The 21,522-nt window shown below is 47.3% G+C and overlaps 1 protein-coding gene across 4 annotated transcripts in view; it reads left to right on the top strand.

Annotated features, from left to right (window-relative positions):
* Window positions 1-21,522, top strand: part of ST7L (suppression of tumorigenicity 7 like) — a 271,485-nt gene that overhangs the window by 183,837 nt on the left and 66,126 nt on the right. For all 4 annotated transcript variants that reach the window (XM_063955386.1, XM_063955385.1, XM_063955384.1 and 1 more), the window contains 2 exons: window positions 654-726; window positions 2,905-3,007. In XM_063955386.1, coding sequence (XP_063811456.1) covers window positions 654-726; window positions 2,905-3,007 — 176 coding nt within the window. The remainder of the gene's footprint in view (window positions 1-653; window positions 727-2,904; window positions 3,008-21,522) is intronic.

Here is a 21,522-nt window from a genome sequence, read left to right as displayed (position 1 = left end):
CTGTTGATACCCTGGCCAAAGAGGATACCCAGTTTGGGCAAGCGGTGCTGCAGCAGTCTCCACACGTTCCCGCACGTTCTGGAAGCTTTGGGACGTCCCCATCGTACTAGTTTCCCAAAATATCCCTTATGGATGCTAGAGAAAATAGGATTTTAATACCTACCGGTAAATCCTTTTCTCATAGTCCATAAGGGATATTGGGCACCCGCCTCAGTGCGTGGACTTTTCTGCAGGTTCTTGTTCTATAGTTACCTGTTCAGCTGTTGTTTTTACCAGCCGTTGCTGGTTGTTGTATGTTAGTGGTGTGCTGGTGTGTAAATCTCACCACCTTTTCTGTTATCATGTTCCTTCTCTCATATATGTCCTTTCTCCTTCGGTCACGTTTTTACCTATAACTGCCTGCGAGGCGGGGGCATAGATGGGAGGAACCAGCACACCCAGTTGAAGAAATTTAAAGTGCACTTGCTGTTTTGGCCCCCGTCTATATCCATCGTACTAGTTTCCCCCAATATCCCTTATGGACTACGAGAAAAGGATTTACCGGTAGGTATTAAAATCCTATTTTAATTGTGTCTTTATTTATTGGTCCTGTAAAAAAGCAAAAATATTAAGTCAATCTACTTTGTCTGATTCAAATTTTTCTTTTATTGCAGATATTAGTCTTCCAAAGTCCTCAACAATATGTTACACGGCAGCTTTATTAAAAGCTAGGGCAGTTTCTGAAAGGTTGGTGCACATAGCATCTTTGTCTGTTATTGCTGTGTCAGGGCATGCATTTCTTTTTACTTTTTATGGTGGATTGATCGACTTCTAATGCCCCAATATCTATTCTCTGGTGAGGAGACGCTCATATTCCAGTGGTTCCCAAACTCTTTTCTCATGGCACCCTAACAGTCCAGGTTTAAAAGATATCCATGGCTCAGCACAGATGATGGATGTGGTATAGGAGTGCCGCAGGAGTATCAGTGGAAGCGTCTGTGTTCTCAGACACATCCACAGTGGCCATATACAGATGGAGAAACTGCAGGTGCAACTGTCAGTGATGTACGCGGTGGTGGACTATCTAGAACAACTAGCGGCGTTACAACATGCACGGACACTAAAAGTGGGTGCCTTAGGACTAGTGCACAAGGGGAATGGTGAAACTAGCATTTACATATTGTCATACCTGCTGCTCTGGCATCAGATGTTAGAGCGGACGCAGCTGCATCCACCTCTGATTTACTAAATGAACAATGTGACTTTAACGTATCTAATCAAAGATTTACTGTATTAAATCTAAGAATGATGTATTAAACCTGGAAATGTTCATTCACTGGTAATATTCAGCACTGTGCACGATCCTTAATGAAGGGGGGTGAAGTAATGATCTGGCTCCCACCTAGAGCTGTCCGGACCAATGATAACTAGCACTGGACCCCTCCAGATGCCTCTGGTCAATGGGGTGCCAGGGTCAAAATTTTCAACTATGGTACCAATCTTTTTGACAAAATTATTTTAGATACTGAAGGGCACAGGTAGTGTATTCTTACAGCAAGTTCGTAATTACTGTATTAAGTAGTAAGGGTGCACAGTAAAGGGCCCCATACACTAGAACAATATGTCTGAGGCTGAAGTCGGAGGCTATTTCCCTTGAACTCTCCCGGGAGCTTCCCGGGAGTGGTTCCATATGATTCCAAACGATTTGGTACATGTGTGACTGAATCTGCTACGCTTGACCCGGGGGCAGGTTTTGCATTACATTTGCATTGCAGAGGCAATAAATTCCCCTAATTTGGAGTAGTGGTCGGGGTAGGCGGGGCATGGGGGTGGGTGGGGGCTGGGCAAGTCTTGACTTTATTTCACATGGCCATTTGGGGGTTAAAATGACTGGGCACACAGAAACGCAAGGTGCAGCATTGGGGTATAGTGGCGGTGAAAACACATGGCCATTTGGGGGTTAAAATGACTTTGGGCACACACAAATAAATAAAATGTGAACAATATTTTATAATACATTGGTGGTCAGTGTGATTACATTGGTGGACAGTGATTGGTGGTCAGTGTGGAAATACATACTTGGGACAATGGAAATCCAATCAAATTGGATATACAGAGTAGAGCTCTCCGGTTGCTGCATCGCTGATGCTGCTGCTGCCGCTGATGGGAGTGTCCTGAGAATGCCAGACAAACTTCCTACGATATATTGCAGGCGATATATCGCCGACACAAAAAAACACCTTTTCCCATACGATTCCAGGCGATTAACGAGTGCAGTACTAGCAACCTAGGGGATCTGATCCAACACTCACGGGAACGCGCATCGGATCGGAAACACCTCCAAAATGCCCGATTTCACCCAATATATCGGCTCAAATTCCCTAAATTGGCTGAAATTGGACATTATCGTTCTAGTGTATGGGGCCCTTTAGTGTATAATTAGTAAGGGGACACAATGACTATTCTTACAGAAGTGTGTTCTTACAGGACAGACCCCCCCCTCCTCATCCCCCCCATCCCCTCCCCTTCCTGACAACAAGACCCGATGCTCAGTATCTTGGGATCTCAAAGGATGGAGGGTTTTATATATTTTGTTTATTTAATTACTTTATATTTAAAACAAAAGGCCAGACATATATGAAAGCACACCACATGTCATGCACAAAGAGGACATTAACAGGAACAAGACTAAATAAATATGCCATAACCAAACATTTTTTAATGAAATGCATTTGCAGCTGAATACTGAAGTTTAATTTTTTCCAGGATTATGTGGGGGAAGACAAATAAACGGGTGAAGGGATGGGATTGGGGACAAGATGGCCTGCCTACCAGGAACAAAGGGGCAGTGAAGAGTCTGTTGTGTATGGAATAAAGTGAAAACTGATTAATATCTGTATATCTGTAAACTTGTTCCGTTTGTAGGTTCTCACCAGAAACAGCCTCTAGAAGAGGCCTTAGTACTGCAGAAATGAACGCAGTGGAGGCCATTCATCGAGCTGTAGAATTTAACCCGCATGTTCCAAAGGTATGTAGGGAAATGTTATTTGTTGGACCAGTAATTTTTCCTGCTTCCACAGACAGAAATCCTCAAAACATGACCTTTTGTAGAGGAACGGGAGCCAGTGAAAGATAGGAGTGGTCCATTCAGAACGACATTATAGGAAGACGAGATGAGCAGCAACATTGAATATAAATTTAAGGAGGGATTGGTGTGAGAGAAGATGAGAAAGTAGGAAGCTCTCAGTAGCCCAGGGTGCAATGATTAGGGAATAAATCAGAGATTTGGTAGCCTTAATAATCAAGAAGGGCTTGATATTGGAAATATTGCAAAGGTTTAAGCAGCAGGATTTAGAGATTAAATGGGTGGGAGGGGGAAGGGGGGTAAAGGAGAGGGCGTAATCAAGGATGACATCCAGGCAGCAGACATGGGTGATAGGATAGAGCAGTGGTCTCCAACCTTAATTGGGGTGCGAGCTACTTTTCGGAAAATAAAACCTCTGAAGGAGCTCCCCCCTCCCCCCTAATGCGCGTGCGTTCCTGCGAAAGTGGGTGTGGCCTCACAAAAGTGGGTGTGGTCTCACAACTACAAGTAATGCCTCCCTCCGCGTAGTGCCAGATACACAAATAATGCCCCTCAGCAGTGCCAGATACACAAATAATGCCCCTCAGCAGTTCCAGATATTCAATAATGCCCCCCAGCAGTGCCAGATACACAAATAATGCCCCCACCAGTGCCAGATACAATGCCCTCACCAGTGCCAGATACAATTCCCCCCCACAGTGCCATTTAAAATATCCCCCACAGCGCCAGATAAAATGCCCCCCCCCCCCCCCGCAGTGTCCGATACAGTGCCCTACACAGTGCTAACCCTTGCTGGCTTCTTTTACTGCCGCCGGTGCTGCTCCTCCTGTATGAGGGACGGAAGGGGAGGAGAGCGTAGTGCACGCCTCTTTTGTGAAGCCCGGAGAGCAGCTGCGGTGAGGGTGACAGAGTCTCCGGCGGCGGCGGGCATTTAAAATATGGTGCCGGTAAGTGAGCCAATCAAAACTCGTGGTCCGGCGGCAGCCAATCAGGTGCCACCACTGCCGGTCCACGAGCTCTGATTGGCTGACGGCCGGCACCATATTAAAAATGAAGGGAGGAGGAGTGCCAGTGACTGCCCAAGCCTGTGCGCTCTGTGAGCTACCGAAAATACTACGGCGAGCTACGGGTTGGAGATCACTGGGATAGAGGATAGTGTTGGCAACAGAAAGAGTGAGTGGGAAATGGAACCCTGGAGTGGGGAGACAATAAGGTCAGTCATGCTGAGCTTAAGAAAGCATCAAGGAAGATGGAAGAGAGTCAGATGAGGGCAAGGACAGAGGAATAGCGGTATAGAGTGGAGAAAAATATGTATCTATATTTCTCTAACGTCCTAGTGGATGCTGGGGACTCCGTAAGGACCATGGGGAATAGACGGGCTCCGCAGGAGACTGGGCACTCTAAGAAAGATTTAGTACTACTGGTGTGCACTGGCTCCTCCCTCTATGCCCCTCCTCCAGACCTCAGTTAGAATCTGTGCCCGGCCAGAGCTGGGTGCTTTTAGTGGGCTCTCCTGAGCTTGCTAATAAGAAAGTATTTTAGTTATGTTTTTTATTTTCAGAGGGCTTCTGCTGGCAACAGACTCTCTGCTACGAGGGACTGAGGGGAGAGAAGCAAACCTACTAACTGCGGCTAGGTTGCGCTTCTTAGGCTACTGGACACCATTAGCTCCAGAGGGATCGAACACAGGACCTGACCTTGTCGTCCGTTCCCGGAGCCGCGCCGCCGTCCCCCTCGCAGAGCCAGAAGACAGAAGCTGGCAGAAGCAAGAAGACATCGAAATCGGCGGCAGAAGACTCCTGTCTTCACATGAGGTAGCGCACAGCACTGCAGCTGTGCGCCATTGCTCCCGCATTACACCCACACACTCCGGTCACTGTAGGGTGCAGGGTGCAGGGCGCAGGGGGTGGCGCCCTGGGCAGCAATTAAGTACCTCCTGGCAAAAGCAGCATATATACAGTTGGACACTGTTATATGCATGAGCCCCCGCCATTAATTTTACACAAAATCGCGGGAGAAGCCCGCCGCTGAGGGGGCGGGGCCTTCTTCCTCAGCACTCACCAGCGCCATTTTCTCTCCACAGATCCGCTGAGAGGAAGCTCCCCAGGCTCTCCCCTGCACGATAGAGAGGGTGTAAAAGAGAGGGGGGGGGGGCACATAAATTTGTCGTAAAAACAATATATACAGCAGCTACTGGGTTAACACTAAGTTACTGTGTGATTCCTGGGTCATATAGCGCTGGGGTGTGTGCTGGCATACTCTCTCTCTGTCTCTCCAAAGGGCCTTGTGGGGGAACTGTCTTCAATTAGAGCATCCCCTGTGTGTGTGGTGTGTCGGTACGTGTGTGTCGACATGTCTGAGGTAAAAGGCTCCCCTAAGGAGGAGATAGAGCAAATATGTGTGTGAGAGGGTGTCTCCGTCGACAACGCCGACACCTGTTTGGATATGTGTAAGAGCTGAGGTGAATTTATTGCATCCCTCCTCTCATGAGGAAAAAGAGCGGGAAACTCCAGACAAGAGACTGCAGCTTCCCACAAAAAATTCTCAAGCAGTATCCTTTCCCCACTAGGGCCAGGATGTGATGGGAATCTTCCCCTAGGGTGTCCCGTTTGCCCAGAAGGTAGCACTAGCTATTCTCAGGGATCCTGCAGATAGCGTGCACATTCTAGTATACTACTCAGACCGGCGATTGTGTCGGCATGGGTTTATAGCGCTGTGGCAGCGTGGACAGGTACCTTATCAGCAGAGATTGAGACCCTAGTATGCATATATATATATATATATATATATATATATATATGTGTATATATAGAAATATATATATATATTAAAGATGCTGTCTTAAGTGATAGGTATATATATATATATATATTAAACATGCCCAAAGAGACATGAGTATACTGGGTCCTAGAGTCAAAGCTATGTCGATTTCTGCTTGACGTGTCCTGTAGAATATGCAATGGACAGATGATGCCGACTTAAGAGGCATGTGGAAGGCTGAGGATTGTGTGGAGAAGGGTTCTCGGACCTGGTCTCCACAGCTATAGCTGGTAATTCTGATATTTTGCCTTATATTCCTGCACAGCCTTGGAAAGCACAACATTATCAAATGCAGCCTTTCGAATAAAGAAACAAGAAAGTCTGAGGTGCGTCCTTTCTTGCCAGAGGCGGGGGCAGAGGAAAGAAGCTGCACAACACAGCTAGTTCCCAGGAACAGAAGTCCTCCCCGGCCTCTACAAAAATCCACCGCATGTCGCTGGGGCTCCACATGCGGAGCTAGGCCCGGTGGGGGCACGCCTTCGTAAGTTCAGCCACAAGTGGGTTCACTCCCTGTTAGATCCCTGGGCAATAGATATTGTGTCTCAGGGATACAAGCTGGAATTCGAGAAGATGCCCCCTCACCGACGGCCCTGCCGGCTTCCCCCCACGAGAGGGAAACAGTGTTAACTGCAATTCATAAATTGTATCTTCAACAGGTGGTGGTCAAGGTTCCCCTCCTTCAACAAGGAGGGGGTTATTATTCGACCATGTTGTAGTCCCGAAACCAGACGGTTCGGTCGGACCCATATTGAATTTAAAATCCCTGAACATATACCTGAAAGGGTTCAAGTTCAAGATGGAATCGCTAAGAGCGGTGATTGCAAGCCTGAAAGGGGGAGATTTTATGGTGACTCGGGACATAAAGGATGTATTCCTTCATATCCCCATTTATCCACCTCCATCAGGCGTACCTCAGAATTGCGGTACGGGATGGTCATTACCAATTTCAAACGTTGCCGTTTGGTCTCTCCACGGCCTTGAGAATATTCACCAAGGTAATGGCGGAAATGATGGTGCTCCTGCGGAAGCAAGGTGTCACTATTATCACGTACTTGGACGATCTCCTCATAAAAGCGAGATCAAGAAAGCAGTTGCTGAACAGCGTATCGCTTTCTCCGGAAGTGAAACGGCAACACGGCTGGATTCTATATATTCCAAAGTCGCAGTTGGTTCTTACAGCTCATCTGCCTCTCCTAGGCATGATCCTAGACACAGACCAGAAAAAGGTTTATCTCCCGATAGAGAGAGCTCAGGAGCTCGTGACACTGGTCAGGAATCTATTAAAACTAAAACAGGTGTCAGTGCATCACTGCACTCGAGTCCTGGGAAGGAGGGTGGCATCATACGAGGCTATTCCCTTCGGCAGGTTCCATACCTTCCAATGGGACTTACTGGACAAGTGGTCCGGATCACATCTTCGGATGCATCGGTTAATCACCCTATCCCCCAGAGCAAGGGTGTCTCTCCTGTGGTGACTGCAGAGTGCTCACCTTCTCGAAGGTCGCAGATTCGGCATTCAGGACTGGGTCCTGGTGACCACGGATGCAAGCCTCCGAGGGTGGGGGGCAGTCACACAGGGAAGAAATTTCCAAGGGCTGTGGTCAAGGCAGGAGACTTGCCTTCACATCAATATCCTGGAACTAAGGGCCATATACAACGCCCTAAGTCAAGCGGAGACCCTGCTTCGCGACCAACCGGTTCTGATCCAGTCAGACAATATCACCGCAGTGGCTCATGTAAACCGCCAAGGCGGCACAAGGAGCAGGGTAGCGATGGTAGAAGCCACCAGAATTCTTCGCTGGGCGGAGAATCACGTAAGCACACTGTCAGCAGTGTTCATTCCGGGAGTGGACAACTGGGAAGCAGACTTCCTCAGCAGGCACGACCTCCTCCCGGGAGAGTGGGGACTTCACCAAGAAGTCTTCACGCAGATTGCAAATCGACAGGAACTGCCACAGGTGGACATGATGGCGTCCCGCCTCGACAAAAAGCAAAAATGCTATTGCGCCAGGTCAAGGGACCCTCAGGCGATAGCTGTGGACGCACTAGTAACACCGTGGGTGTTCCAGTCGGTCTATGTGTTTCCTCCTCTTCCTCTCATACCAAAGGTGCTGAGAATTGTAAGAAAAAGAGGAGTGAGAACAATACTCATTGTTCCGGATTGGCCATGAAGGACTTGGTTCTCGGAACTGCAAGAAATGCTCACAGAGGACCCATGGCCTCTGCCTCTCAGACAGGACATGTTGCAACAAGGGCCCTGTCTGTTCCAAGACTTACCGCGGCTGCGTTTGATGGCATGGCGGTTGAACGCCGGATCCTAGCGGAAAAAGGCATTCCGGATGAAGTTATTCCTACGCTGATAAAGGCTAGGAAGGACGTGACAGCAAAGCATTATCACCGTATATGGCGAAAATATGTTGCTTGGTGTGAGGCCAGGAAGGCCCTACAGAAGAATTCCAGCTGAGTCGATTCCTGCACTTCCTACAGTCAGGAGTGACTATGGGCCTAAAATTAGGGTCCATAAAGGTCCAGATTTCGGCCCTATCCATTTTCTTTCAAAAAGAACTGGCTTCACTGCCTAAGGTTCAGACGTTTGTTAAGGGAGTGCTGCATATTCAGCCCCCTTTTGTGCCACCAGTGGCACCTTGGGATCTTAACGTGGTGTTGGGTTTCCTGAAATCCCACTGGTTTGAGCCACTTAAGACTGTGGAGCTAAAGTATCTCACGTGGAAAGTGGTCATGCTGTTGGCCTTAGCTTCGGCTAGGCGTGTGTCAGAATTGGCGGCTTTGTCATGTAAAAGCCCCTATCTGGTTTTCCAGATGGACAGGGCAGAATTGCGGACTCGTCCGCAATTTCTGCCAAAGGTGGTGTCCTCTTTTCATTTGAACCAACCTATTGTGGTGCCTGCGGCTACTTGTGACTTGGAGGATTCCAAGTTGCTTGACGTTGTCCGGGCTTTGAAGATTTATGTAACCAGAACGGCTGGAGTCAGGAAGACTGACTCGCTGTTTATCCTGTATGCATCCAACAAACTGGGTGCTCCTGCTTCAAAGCAAACTATTGCTCGCTGGATCTGTAACACGATTCAGCAGGCTCATTCTGCGGCTGGATTGCCGCATCCAAAATCAGTGAAAGCCCATTCCACAAGGAAGGTGGGCTCTTCTTGGGCGGCTGCCCGAGGGGTCTCGGCATTACAGCTTTGTAAGTTTATCACAAGTTATACGGTGTGATTGGTGTGGCTGGTATGAGTCTTACCCTGGATTCCAAAATCCTTTCCTTGTAATGTCAGCTCTTCCGGGCACAGTTTCCTTAACTGAGGTCTGGAGGAGGGGCATAGAGGGAGGAGCCAGTGCACACCAATAGTACTAAATCTTTCTTAGAGTGCCCAGTCTCCTGCGGAGCCCGTCTATTCCCCATGGTCCTTACGGAGTCCCCAGCATCCACTACGGACTACGAGAAATAGATTTACCGGTGAGTAAAATCTTATTTTCTCATATGTCCTAGAGGATGCTGGGGTAACCATAAGAACCATGGGGTATAGACGGGATCCGCAGGAGACATGTGCACTTTAAGACTTTGAATGGGTGTGAACTGGCTCCTCTCTCCAGACTCCAGTTTTAGAATTGTGCCCAGGCAGACTGGATGCACACTGAGGAGCTCTACAGAGTTTCTTGGGAAAAGACTTTTGTTAGGTTTTTTATTTTGAGGGAGACTGCTGGCAACAGTCTCCCTGCTTCGAGGGACTAAGGGGAGAGAAGTTAGACCTACTTCCAGTGAGTTCAAAGGCTCTGCTTCTGGCTACAAGACACCATTAGCTCCTGAGGGTTTGATCGCTAGGTACGCCTAGATGCTCGCTCCCAGAGCCGGCCGTCACCCCCCTTACAGAGCCAGAAGTCAGGTGAGTAGAAGAAGATCAGAAGACTTCAGTGACGGCTTGCTGAGGTACCACACAGCGATCGCGCTGCGCGCCATGCTCCCACTGCAGGGCGCGGGGGGGCGCCCTGGGCAGCATATAAACCTCTAAAATGGACTGGCAAGAGGGGACATAAGTGCCTAGGCACTGTCCTAACCCCCAGCCAGTATAAATATATATTTGAAAAAAGCGGGACTGAAGCGCGCCATTAAGGGGGCGGAGCTTCATCCTCACAGCTCACGGAGCTCAGCGCCATTTTCCTCTCCACAAGGCTGCAGAGACGCTGGTCCTTCCTCACACTTCTGACTACGTATCAGGGTGAAAAACGGGGGGGGCGGGGGGGCACAGGAATATTTGTGCAGTATATATTTGTTATAAAAGCGCTGCAGGTCTGGGGCATTCTATAGTGTCCCAGAACCGGTGATTAGGCACTGGGTTGTGAGCTTTCAAAACTCCCTCTGTGTCTCTCTGACAGGCTTTGCTGTGGGTCTGTCCCCTATATGCCCAGTGTGTCTGTGGTGTTTGGAACACGTGTGTCGGCATGTCTGAGGCTGAGTGCTCTTCCCAGGAGGAGGCTGTATTAGGGACACAAACGGCTGTGGGAGTGACTCCTGATTGGGTAAATGTGTTGAATGCCTTGAATGCTAATGTGGCTCGTATTAATAAGAGATTAGATAAGTCTGATTCTCAGAACCAGGCATGGAAGAAATCTGTGGAGGATGCATTATTACAGGTACAGACCCCTTCGGGGTTACAAAAGCGTCCGTTTGCCCGATTGGCAGACACAGATACTGACACAGACACTGGGGTAAATTTACTAAGATGGGAGTTCTATTTAAGATGGGATGTTGCCCATAGCAACCAATCAGATTCTACTTCTCATTTATCTAGCACCTTCTAGAAGATAATACCTGGAATCTGATTGGTTGCTATGGGCAACATCCCATCTTAAATAGAACTCCCATCTTAGTAAATTGACCCCACTGACTCCAGTGTCGACTTTAGTGATTCCAGATTGGATCCTAAATTAGCAAAGAGTATTCAGTACATGATTGTGGCGGTAAAAGACGTATTACATATTTCTGAGGACCCTGCTGTTCCTGATACAAGGGTTTGTATGTATAAAGAAACGAAACCTGTGGTAACATTTCCTCCCTCTCATAAGCTGAACACTCTTTTTGAAAAACTTTGGGAAAGCCCTGACAAGAAGTTTCAGATTCCCAAGAGGATTCAGGTAGCGTATCCGTTTCCCTCTGGGGATAGGGAAAAGTGGGAGTCACCACCCATTGTGGACAAGGCCCTATCCTGCTTGTCAAAAAAGGTGGCTCTCCCGTGCCCTGATACGGCAGCCCTTAAGGACCTTGCGGATCGCAAGCAGGAAAATACATTAAAATCCATTTATGCCACCACGGGTACGCTGCTCAGACCAGCCATAGCATCTGCGTGGGTGAGTAGTGCTGTCGAAAAGTGGGCAGATAACTTGTCATCTGAGATAGATACCCTAGATAGAGATAGCGTCTTTTTGACACTGGGTCATATCAGGGACGCAGCGGCTTAACCAAAGGAAACGGCGAGAGATATTGGCCTTTTGGGATCAAAAGCCAATGCCATGGCAGTCTCAGCTAGGCGAGCATTGTGGATCCATCAATGGAATGCTGATGCTGACTCCAGGAAAAATATGGAATCTCTGCCATATAAAGGTGGTGTCTTGTTTGGTGAAGGTCTCGCAGATTTGGTATCTACGGCCACCGCGGGTAAGTCATCATTTTTGCCTTACGTTCCTTCACAACAAAAGAAAACACAACACTATCAGATGCAGTCCTTTTGTCCCAATAAATAAAGGAAGGGCCGAGGTTCTTCCTTCCTTGCTACTAGAGGAAGGGGAAGGGGTAAAAGATCACCGGCCTCGGCAGGTTCCCAGGAGCAGAAGTCCTCTCCGGCTTCTGCAAAATCCACCGCATGACGCTGGGGCTCCTCTGCGGGAGTCCGCACCGGTGGGGGTAAGTCTCAAACTCTTCAGTCAGTTCTGGGTTCGTTCGGACCTGGACCCATGGGTTTTAGAAATTGTGTCCCAGGGGTACAAACTGGCGTTTCAAGACGTTCCCCCTCGCCGATTTTTCAAATCGGCCTTACCAGCTTCTCTTCCAGACAGGGAGGTAGTATGCAGTGCAATACAAAAGTTGTGTCAAAATCAGGTCATTATCAAGGTTCCACCGTCACAACAGGGGGTAGGCTTTTATTCGAGCCTGTTCATGGTCCCGAAGCCGGACGGCTCAGTCATACCAATCCTGAACCTAAAATCCCTCAATTTCTGAGAAGATTCAAATTCAAGATGGAGTCTCTCCGAGCAGTGATATCCAGTCTGGAGGAAGGGGATTTTATGGTGTCGGTGGACATAAAGGATGCCTACTTACATGTTCCCATTTATCCTCCGCATCAGGCTTACCTGAGGTTTGCTATTCAGGATTGTCATTACCAATTTCAGACGTTGACGTTTGGTCTGTCCACGGCTCCAAGGATTTTCACCAAAGTGATGGCGGAGATGATGGTTCTCCTTCGCAAACAAGGAGTCACGATTATCCCGTACTTGGACGATCTCCTGATAAAGGCGAGATCCATGGACCAACTGGTGCAGAACATTACACTCGCCATGGCAGTTCTGCAACAACACAGTTGGCTTCTAAACTTGCCAAAATCACAGTTGATTCCGACGACGCGACTGTCGTTTTTGGGAATGATTCTGGACACAGAATTACAAAGAGTGTTTCTTCCAGTGGCAAAGGCTCTGGAAATTCAGAACCTGGTCAGACAAATTCTGAAACTAGCAAGAGTGTCAGTTCATCAATGCACTCGTTTACTGGGGAAGATGGTGGCGGCCTATGAGGCCATTCAGTTTGGCAGGTTCCATGCCAGGGTGTTTCAGTGGGACCTGTTGGACAAGTGGTTCGGATCCCACCTGCACATGCACCGGAAAATAATTCTGTCTTCCAAGACCAGAATTTCACTCCTGTGGTGGCTGCACAGCTCTCACCTTCTAGAGGGGCGCAGGTTCGGGATCCAGGACTGGATCCTGGTAACCACGGATGCGAATCTCCGGGGTTGGGGGGCAGTCACACAGGGGGAAAACTTCCAGGGAAGACGGTCAAGCCTGGAAACTTGTCTACACATAAACGTTCTGGCGTTAAGAGCCATTAACAACAGCCTTCTTCAAGCGGAACATCTGCTTCGCAATTTGCTCGTACTGATCCAGTCGGACAATATAACAGCAGTAGCGTACATAAACCAACAAGGCGGAACAAAAAGCAGAGCGGCGATGGCAGAGGCCACGAGGGTTCTCCGCTGGGCAGAAAGACATACAAGCGCTCTGTCAGCAGTCTTCCTTTCGGGAGTGGACTACTGGGAAGCAGACTTCCTCAGCAGACACGATCTCCATCCAGGAGAGTGGGGTCTTCATCAAGAGGTTTTCACAGAAGTGACAAGTCTTTGTGGAATTCCTCAAGTAGACATGATGGTGTCTCGTCTCGACAAGAAGCTTCAGAGATTTTGTTCTAGGTCGAGGGATCCTCAAGCAATAGCAGTGGACGCCTTAGTGACACCATGGGTGTTTCAGTTGGTGTATGTATTCCCTCCGCATCCGCTCATTCCAAAAGTGCTAAGGATCTTAAGAAGAACAAAGGTTCGGGCGATCCTCATTGTTCCAGACTGGCCAAGGAGGGCTTGGTATCCAGATCTTCAGGAATTACTCATAGAAGATCCCTGGCCTCTTCCTCTACGAGAAGATCTGTTACAACAAGGGCCGTGCATGTATCAAGACTTACCGCGGCTACGTTTGACGGCTTGGTGGTTGAACGCCAGATCCTAACCCGAAAGGGTATTCCCAGTGAAGTCATTCCCACACTTCTGCAGGCTAGAAAGGGAGTAACGTCTAAACATTACCACCGTATTTGGAGAAAATATGTGTCTTGGTGTGAATCCAAGGAGGCTCCTATGGAAGAGTTTCAGTTGGGACATTTTCTCCATTTTCTACAGGCAGGTGTGGATGCGGGTTTGAAGTTGGGTTCAATTAAAGTGCAAATTTCGACCTTCTTGGTTTTCTTTCAAAAACAATTGGCCTCCCTTCCAGAGGTTCAAACTTAAGTGAAGGGCGTGTTGCACATCCAACCTCCATTTGTGCCCCCAGTGGCACCATGGGATCTTAACGTGGTGTTGCAGTTCCTTCAATCACATTGGTTTGAGCCTTTACAAAAGGTGGAATTGAAATTCGTCACTTGGAAAGTGGTCATGCTGTTGGCCTTGGCATCCGCAAGGCGGGTATCGGAGTTAGCGGCTTTGTCTCACAAGAGCCCTTATTTGATCTTCCATGAAGATAGAGCAGAGTTGAGGACTCGTGAGCAATTTCTGCCGAAGGTGGTTTCGTCGTTCCACATTTACCAACCTTTTGTGGTACCAGTGGCTACTGACGCCTTAGTGGAGTCGAAATCTCTCAATGTGGTCAGAGCTTTAAAAATTTATGTCGCCAGGACTGCAGGGATTAGGAAAACAGAGGCTCTGTTTGTCCTGTATGACCCCAACAAGATTGGGAATCCTGCTTCCAAGCAGACTATTGCTCGCTGGATCTGTTCTACGATTCAGCAGGCTCATTCTACGGCTGGATTGCCGTTACCGAAATCAGTGAAGGCCCATTCTACCAGGAAGGTGGGCGCACCCTGGGCAGCTGCCCGGGGGGTCTCAGCCTTACAACTATGCCGAGCAGCTACTTGGTCGGATTCGAACACTTTTTCAAAGTTTTATAAGTTCGATACCCTGGCCGAGGAGGACCTCATGTTTTGTCAATCGGTGCTGCAGAGTCGTCCGCACTCTCCCGCCCGTTCTAGAGCTTTGGTATAACCCCATGGTTCTTATGGTTACCCCAGCATCCTCTAGGACGTATGAGAAAATAGGATTTTAATACCTTGACAATGCTAAATTCCTTTGTCGTATAAACAACCCTTATGAAGCTAAGAACACTGTACGCTGTTTACTTAAGAAGTACCGTAATGGTACGCTATCTGCGTAGCGATCGCTCAGCCGTAGGCGAGACGCTCAAGCGTCACGTTCGCTCACGGCCCAGTGATCACAGGACACGTTATTGGTTATGTCTAGGGGAATGATTCGCTGTAGCGTAGCGTACGCTCGAGACCACGAGGAGGTCACCAGCGGTGCAGGCGCTCACAGCACAATACCTTTATATTTAAACCTTTTAACAATGTAATGCGCTATATATCTTAATGTGAATACAGGGTGTAAGTGCAACCTTGTGTAACCTGACTAACTACAAAGCTGATTGAGCGTCACCGACGCTCAAGTGAACACTTAACACTATAGAAAATACACAGATACTTGTTTAGGGTTCCAAAGCCTATTATCTGTATTATATCTAGTATACTTGTAAAAGAGTAACACAGTACAAATGATACACTACAATATAACAAAGACTTCCTAACCAAACACCTAACTAAGGGATAAACTACAATACTATCCTGATCTAATACAATACAATACAATACAATAAAGTTTAGTCTAGGGGAGATATGAGAGAAAAGAGAAAATAGAGAGAGAGAAATAGACACAGAGGGAGAGAGAGAAATTGGCTCACAGAAAGACAATGATTACGGAGAGAACTTACGCACAAGGGTATGATCGCCTGCGCCTCGATATCCAGCTCCCGATTATCAGCAGATAACCGTTGATGAGAGAGTGAGAGCTGGATGTGGTCGGTCTGCCTATTTATGCCCCACACACAATGCAATCTCCTAGTCCCTACAATCCTACAGTTTATTGGACACAGGAATTCGGCCCTGTACTGTAACCAAAGGTCATAGGTTGATTCATACAGGTGGGCTGTGCTGATTTCCAACAGCTCAGGTGGGTGGGGAACTGGGTTTCCCGCCGCATACCTGAGTATGTGCAAATCATAGAAATGGACATAAACTTCTTATGTCCATAACTATTCGCACGAGCGATTAATACGCTCCAAACCAACACCGGAATATTGCTAATTAAATACTCTTCCGATGGGTATCAAACACTGCTGTATGACTCCTGTTAGACCCTTCGTGCAATACAAAGAGGGATTCCTCCGCTCAGGGACATTCTATCTAAACCAAACTTACAGAAACTATTGAGGGGAACATGATCTATAAACTACATTAATTGTGAACTTTTGTAACGAATGAGTCGCACGCTACGATCACATAAACTCTACCGTAAATGCGCATACTGCGCGTGCGAGTGCACGCTATTGCGGGTATGCGCTTCCACGGGAGAGCGTACGCATGCGCAGCACGGACCAGTGTGCGGTGCAAATATGGCAGTGTGCACTAAGACATTTTTCTGACTTTGACAGTCCACCCTTTGGCAGTCAATAATAACTGCCACAAAATATTTAAGGAGAAAAATGTAAGTCAGGGGTTAATTGATTTCCATGGTGGGGAAAGGAAGAAGAATGGAGTAGATGTGAAGAGGGTATGACCTAGTGAGAAAGTAGAAGCATGTGTGTATGAGTCCATGTTTGGAGGGTCATGTATCATCGTGCCGTACGTGTGGTAAATCAAGCTTCAAGGTATTGCGAAGTATACATTTGAATTCCTTCTTATCCTGTGGTACAGGTCTGTGGATGGGCTGTCAAACTCTACCGAGCTCATTTCGGCTGTGGTTGTAACACAATGGGGATGCACATTTTAGTTGATGATACATGAATTGGGGGGGGGGTATGTGGTTGCTGCTATCTGTGCCTGTATTCCCTATCGACTATGTGTGTTATTGCCTGAGGGTTGCAGAGATGAAGATAAAGAACACTTACGAAAAATGCAATGATATTCTATGTCAGGGTAATGTACGTTCGTCGATTGAGGTCTTGATTGGTGTCGGTTGATTGGAGTCTTCTTCTTTGTGCTTTTGCTCATAAATCGTGAGTAAAACATACAACGTCCATGGATTTACAAAAAATGTTGGGCTAGCGTGGTTTTAAAGTTCCTAGGGAAACTGGGGTACCCATGGCATTGTCCATCAAAATCTTGTTTATCAGGTCGTCTGCTCTTCTTCTTTCCATCTTTCCGTTGTCGGCCCCTTGGCTCATCAAATCCTTCGTCTACGTGGGTCTTTGTACCTCGGAGGAAAACATAGAAATGGGTGAAAGGCGGACCGTATACTCATTACATCATTACGTCATGGTTTCTAGCATTGGGTCATAAATCAAATCCAGGTTAATTACAGTTTCCTCACTCCTTAAGCTCATCACTTTCGTACTTTGCTTGCACCTCATCAAAGCCTGCCCGCATCTAAATATCAATCCAATAGATATAACGACACCCAAAATACATAGGAGAAACTTTCCAACATCCATTATGACTCCTTGAGCCCAGTCTCCTAAACCGGAGAACCAATTTCGCGGGTTCAACCATGACACCCAACCAGTCAGCTCATTACCTACAGCAGCAAGGGTGAGATTGTGTTTTCGACGAAATTCCCACTTTAATTGCAGAATATCGTCCATCTTTTGGTCTATGACCTCTACCGGATCCTCGGTGCTATTTGTGATATACGTGCAACACTTTATGCCGTACTGTGTTGCCAATGTAACACAATATCCGCCTGTTACTGCTGTAAGGTAATTAAGAACCATCCTATGCTGAACTAGTTCTGTTTTATAAGCTTGGAGTTCCCTTCCAGTGTATCTAAACGTGTCATCATACATTTCAGTGATATTATCTAACAAATTGGCGAGTGCGGAAATGTATCTATAATTCATCACACCTCGAGCGGTGCGAGTGAAATCTAACGCTACCAGAACCTGAATCCCGGTGGATTCATGGATAAGATCAGAGGCCGGATGCTCTAACCTTTCTGACAGTTGTCTTTTAACAAGGTGCTCGTAGTGAGTGTGAGTATAAGGAGTTTGGGCACCACGGTGTATGTCCTTCATTTTGTCATGTGTAACAGTCATTACTTCAGGCAATACTTTTCCAATATAACACAATCCTTCAGAGTTTGGGGCAAGCCACTTGTACGCCTTTCTCCCGCATATGAAATATGCATCATCGGGGAGAACATAAGGGACGGAGAAGGACATGACCATGTTACAAACCTTCCAGGTGAAATCTCCTGACCCTAATTCTTCCATCTGCCTAATGCACGTATCAGTTTGTATGACATGTGCACAGTATCCTGGTGATACCTCTCCAACTCTAGTAATCCTATTTCCTAAGGTATATCGATACCGAAAAGATTTTCCTCTACTGGCTATGTGGCGTACGAGCTCTGTATCTGTAGGCATTCTATCTGCTCTGTGTGAAAAGGTCATGGTAAGGTTGCTCCATGACACTTCCCAATTTCCCGGTTTTCTAGGATTGGAGATGTTAAAACATAAGAGGGACCTATCCACATGGTATTGGTGGAGCTTCAAACTAGGAGGGCTGGAGATATTAAACCTCCGGTCCACCGGTCTATCACCACTTAGCTCAAGTACCTCCCCTAACGTTAAAGGAAATGGTACTAGCCCTGATTTGCTGTGACCCTGAGGTACTTGAGAACATACCCAACAATCGGTCTTGTTTAATACGTTACCCACTAGAGAGTGATAGTCACTCAATGGATGCCGGTCCATATGGATATTAAAACTAGATTGGCATTTCTTTATGCATCCATCTTCAACCAGATTATCACAGAGCCTACAGATACAATTTTCCTCAGCTAACAATCCATCACAATTTCTTCTATCGGATCGTTTTCTGATACTCGCCTTTGCTTGTTGGTTTGGTTGATCTTGGAAAACTACGCCTCCATCATCATAATCAGCACCCATTCCAGAACCTCTCTCGACCTCTATGGTACTCTCGCCGGAACAGACTGCTCTGGTCAACATCATGGTCAACATCAAAATCCGGATTACAGTCTCTTGGGGCAAGTCCATCTTTGAGGAGGAAATGGAGAAGAATGAGAATGGGGAAAAAGAAATATCACGGGAGAGGGGATGGGAAGTGGAGAAAAACAATAAAAGGGAGAAGGGAGTCGACAGCTGCTTTCGGTCTTCAAGGCTCAGGTGCCGCCTCAGTCCTCCTGGAACAGACACTCTAGTGATACAACCTCTACCGTCTGTTCCTTATCACGGGACTTCTCTGGATCAGCAACCTTCTTGCAGTGGGATGAATGGACCCAAGTCTCTCTCTCAGCAACCTTCAATGCTGTGGTGCTAGTCAATAAGACCTGGTATGGTCCTTCCCATCTATCAATAAGACAACCTGAGCGTAGAAAATTTCGTATCATTACATAATCCCCAGGTTCAATGTCATGACAATTACTATCTGGTAAATCAGGAATCACCAACTTCAGATTATCATTTTGATTCCTCAACTGTTTACTCATGTTAATCAAGTACTTTACAGTTACTTCATTGTTACATTTCAAATCATCCTGAGGGTTAATCATGACATGCGGTTGTCGACCAAACAAGATTTCAAAAGGGGACAGATTAAGAGGGGACCTGGGAGTGGTTCTGATGCTATACAAAACAATGGGTAAAGCTTCTGGCCACGTCAATCCTGTCTCTGCCATTACTTTACTCAATTTATTTTTAATAGTGCTGTTCACTCTTTCGACCTTCGCGCTCGCCTGTGGACGGTACGGAGTGTGCAGCTTACTATCAATTCCCATCAACTTACACATTCCTTGAAAGACATCACCTGTAAAATGGGTACCCCTATCACTTTCAATGATTCTAGGGATACCATATCTACATACAAATTCCTGCACAATTTTCTTAGCTGTAAACATAGCGGTATTTGTAGCTGTTGGAAAAGCTTCGACCCAATTCGAGAAAACATCTATACAAACAAGTACATATTTCAAATTTCTACATGGGGGTAATTGAATGAAGTCAATTTGTATTACTTGGAAAGGGCCGCCGGCAGGTGGGATATGGGATGGTTCTGTTGGTATTGCTTTTCCAATATTCTTTCTCAGACAGGTAAGGCATGACATTGCTCTTTTACTAGCATGAGAGGAGAATCCTGGGGCGCACCAGTATGCTCTTACCAACTTGCACATCCCCTCCTTGCCTAGATGAGTCAGCCCGTGAGCTGCTTCAGCCAGACACGGAAGGTATGCCCTGGGGGCCACTGGTTTACCATGTCCATCCATCCAGAGCCCTGAGGACTCCTGGCCATATCCCTTTGCCTTCCAGACTGCCTTCTCCTGAGTGGAACACAAATTCTGCATTTCACACAACTTTTGTGTGTTGATGGTATTAAATACCATCAGTTGTGTGGTGTCTGTCCGTATGGGGGTAGCAGCTGCAAGCTTTGCAGCTTCGTCTGCTCGGCTGTTACCAAGGGATACTGGGTCTTGACTATATGTATGTGCTTTACATTTGATAACAGCCACTCTGTCGGGTTCCTGTATCGCTGTTAGAAGCCTTTTTATATACGCTGCATGCGCTATCGGTGTGCCAGCTGCCGTCATGAAATTTCTGAGCCGCCATAGGGCTCCGAAATCATGGACTACCCCGAACGCGTATCTAGAATCGGTGTAGATATTGGCAGACTTACCCTTAGCCAATTCACATGCTCTGGTTAGGGCGACCAGTTCAGCAACCTGGGCTGAGTGAGGTGGGCCTAGCGGTTCCGCTTCTATGGTGTCTTGGTCATCTACGACTGCGTATCCAGTACACAAGTCTCCCGAGTCTGACTGTCTGTGACAACTACCGTCCGTGTAGAACGTGAGTTCTGCATCTTCTAGTGGATTGTCACTGATGTCAGGCCTTGCGGTAAAATTTTGGGTCAAATATTCCATACAATCATGTGTATCTTCCTTTGCATTAAATCCTCCTTCCCCATCACTCTCACCTCCCACCCTTTGTGCCTGTCCAGGCACACCTGGGAGAAATGTTGCAGGGTTTAATGCACTGCATCTCCTTATGGTGATGTTTACGGGGGCCATTAGTGCTAATTCCCATCTCGTAAACCTGGCTGATGAGACGTGTCTGGTTTGGGCAGAATTCAATAAGGCAGATACCGCATGCGGTGTATGGATTGTGAGGTTGTGGCCTAGCACGACATCTTCGCTTTTCGTCACTAGCAATGCTATCGCCGCAACGCTACGCAAGCATGTGGGGAGGGACCGCGCTACCGTGTCTAGCTGAGCGCTGTAGTATGCAACTGGCCTGCTGGCATCACCGTGTTTTTGTGTTAGTACCCCTGCTGCGCACCCAGCACTTTCTGTTCCGTATAGCTCAAAGGGTTTCCCATAGTCTGGCATACCTAGTGCTGGTGCCTGCGTTAGGCATTGCTTGAGTCTCTCAAATGCTGTTTCGGATTCGTCTGTATGCGAAATCCGATCAGGTTTGTTTGAGGAGACCATTTCCTGCAAAGGTAGTGCTAATATGGAAAACCCTGGGATCCAATTACGGCAATACCCACACATTCCTAAAAACGTCCTTATCTGTTGCTGGGTTTGTGGCAGTGTCATGTCTCTAATGGCTTGGATTCTATCAGCGGTCAGGTGTCTCAGTCCTTGTGTTAGACAGTGTCCCAAATATTTTACCTTAGTCTGGCATAATTGCAACTTGTCTTTGGAAACCTTGTGACCTGTGTCTGAAAGATGAAACAGGAGCTGTTTCGTATCCTTCAGGGAAGCTTCCAGTGAATCTGAACACAGCAGTAAATCATCCACATACTGTATTAATACTGA

The sequence above is a fragment of the Pseudophryne corroboree genome, chromosome 2 (assembly GCF_028390025.1).
Source record: "Pseudophryne corroboree isolate aPseCor3 chromosome 2, aPseCor3.hap2, whole genome shotgun sequence".
In the NCBI taxonomy this organism is placed as follows: Eukaryota; Metazoa; Chordata; class Amphibia; order Anura; family Myobatrachidae; genus Pseudophryne; species Pseudophryne corroboree.
The sequence above is the reverse complement of the archived record's forward strand: the minus strand, read 5'-3'. Positions and strand labels throughout refer to the sequence as shown.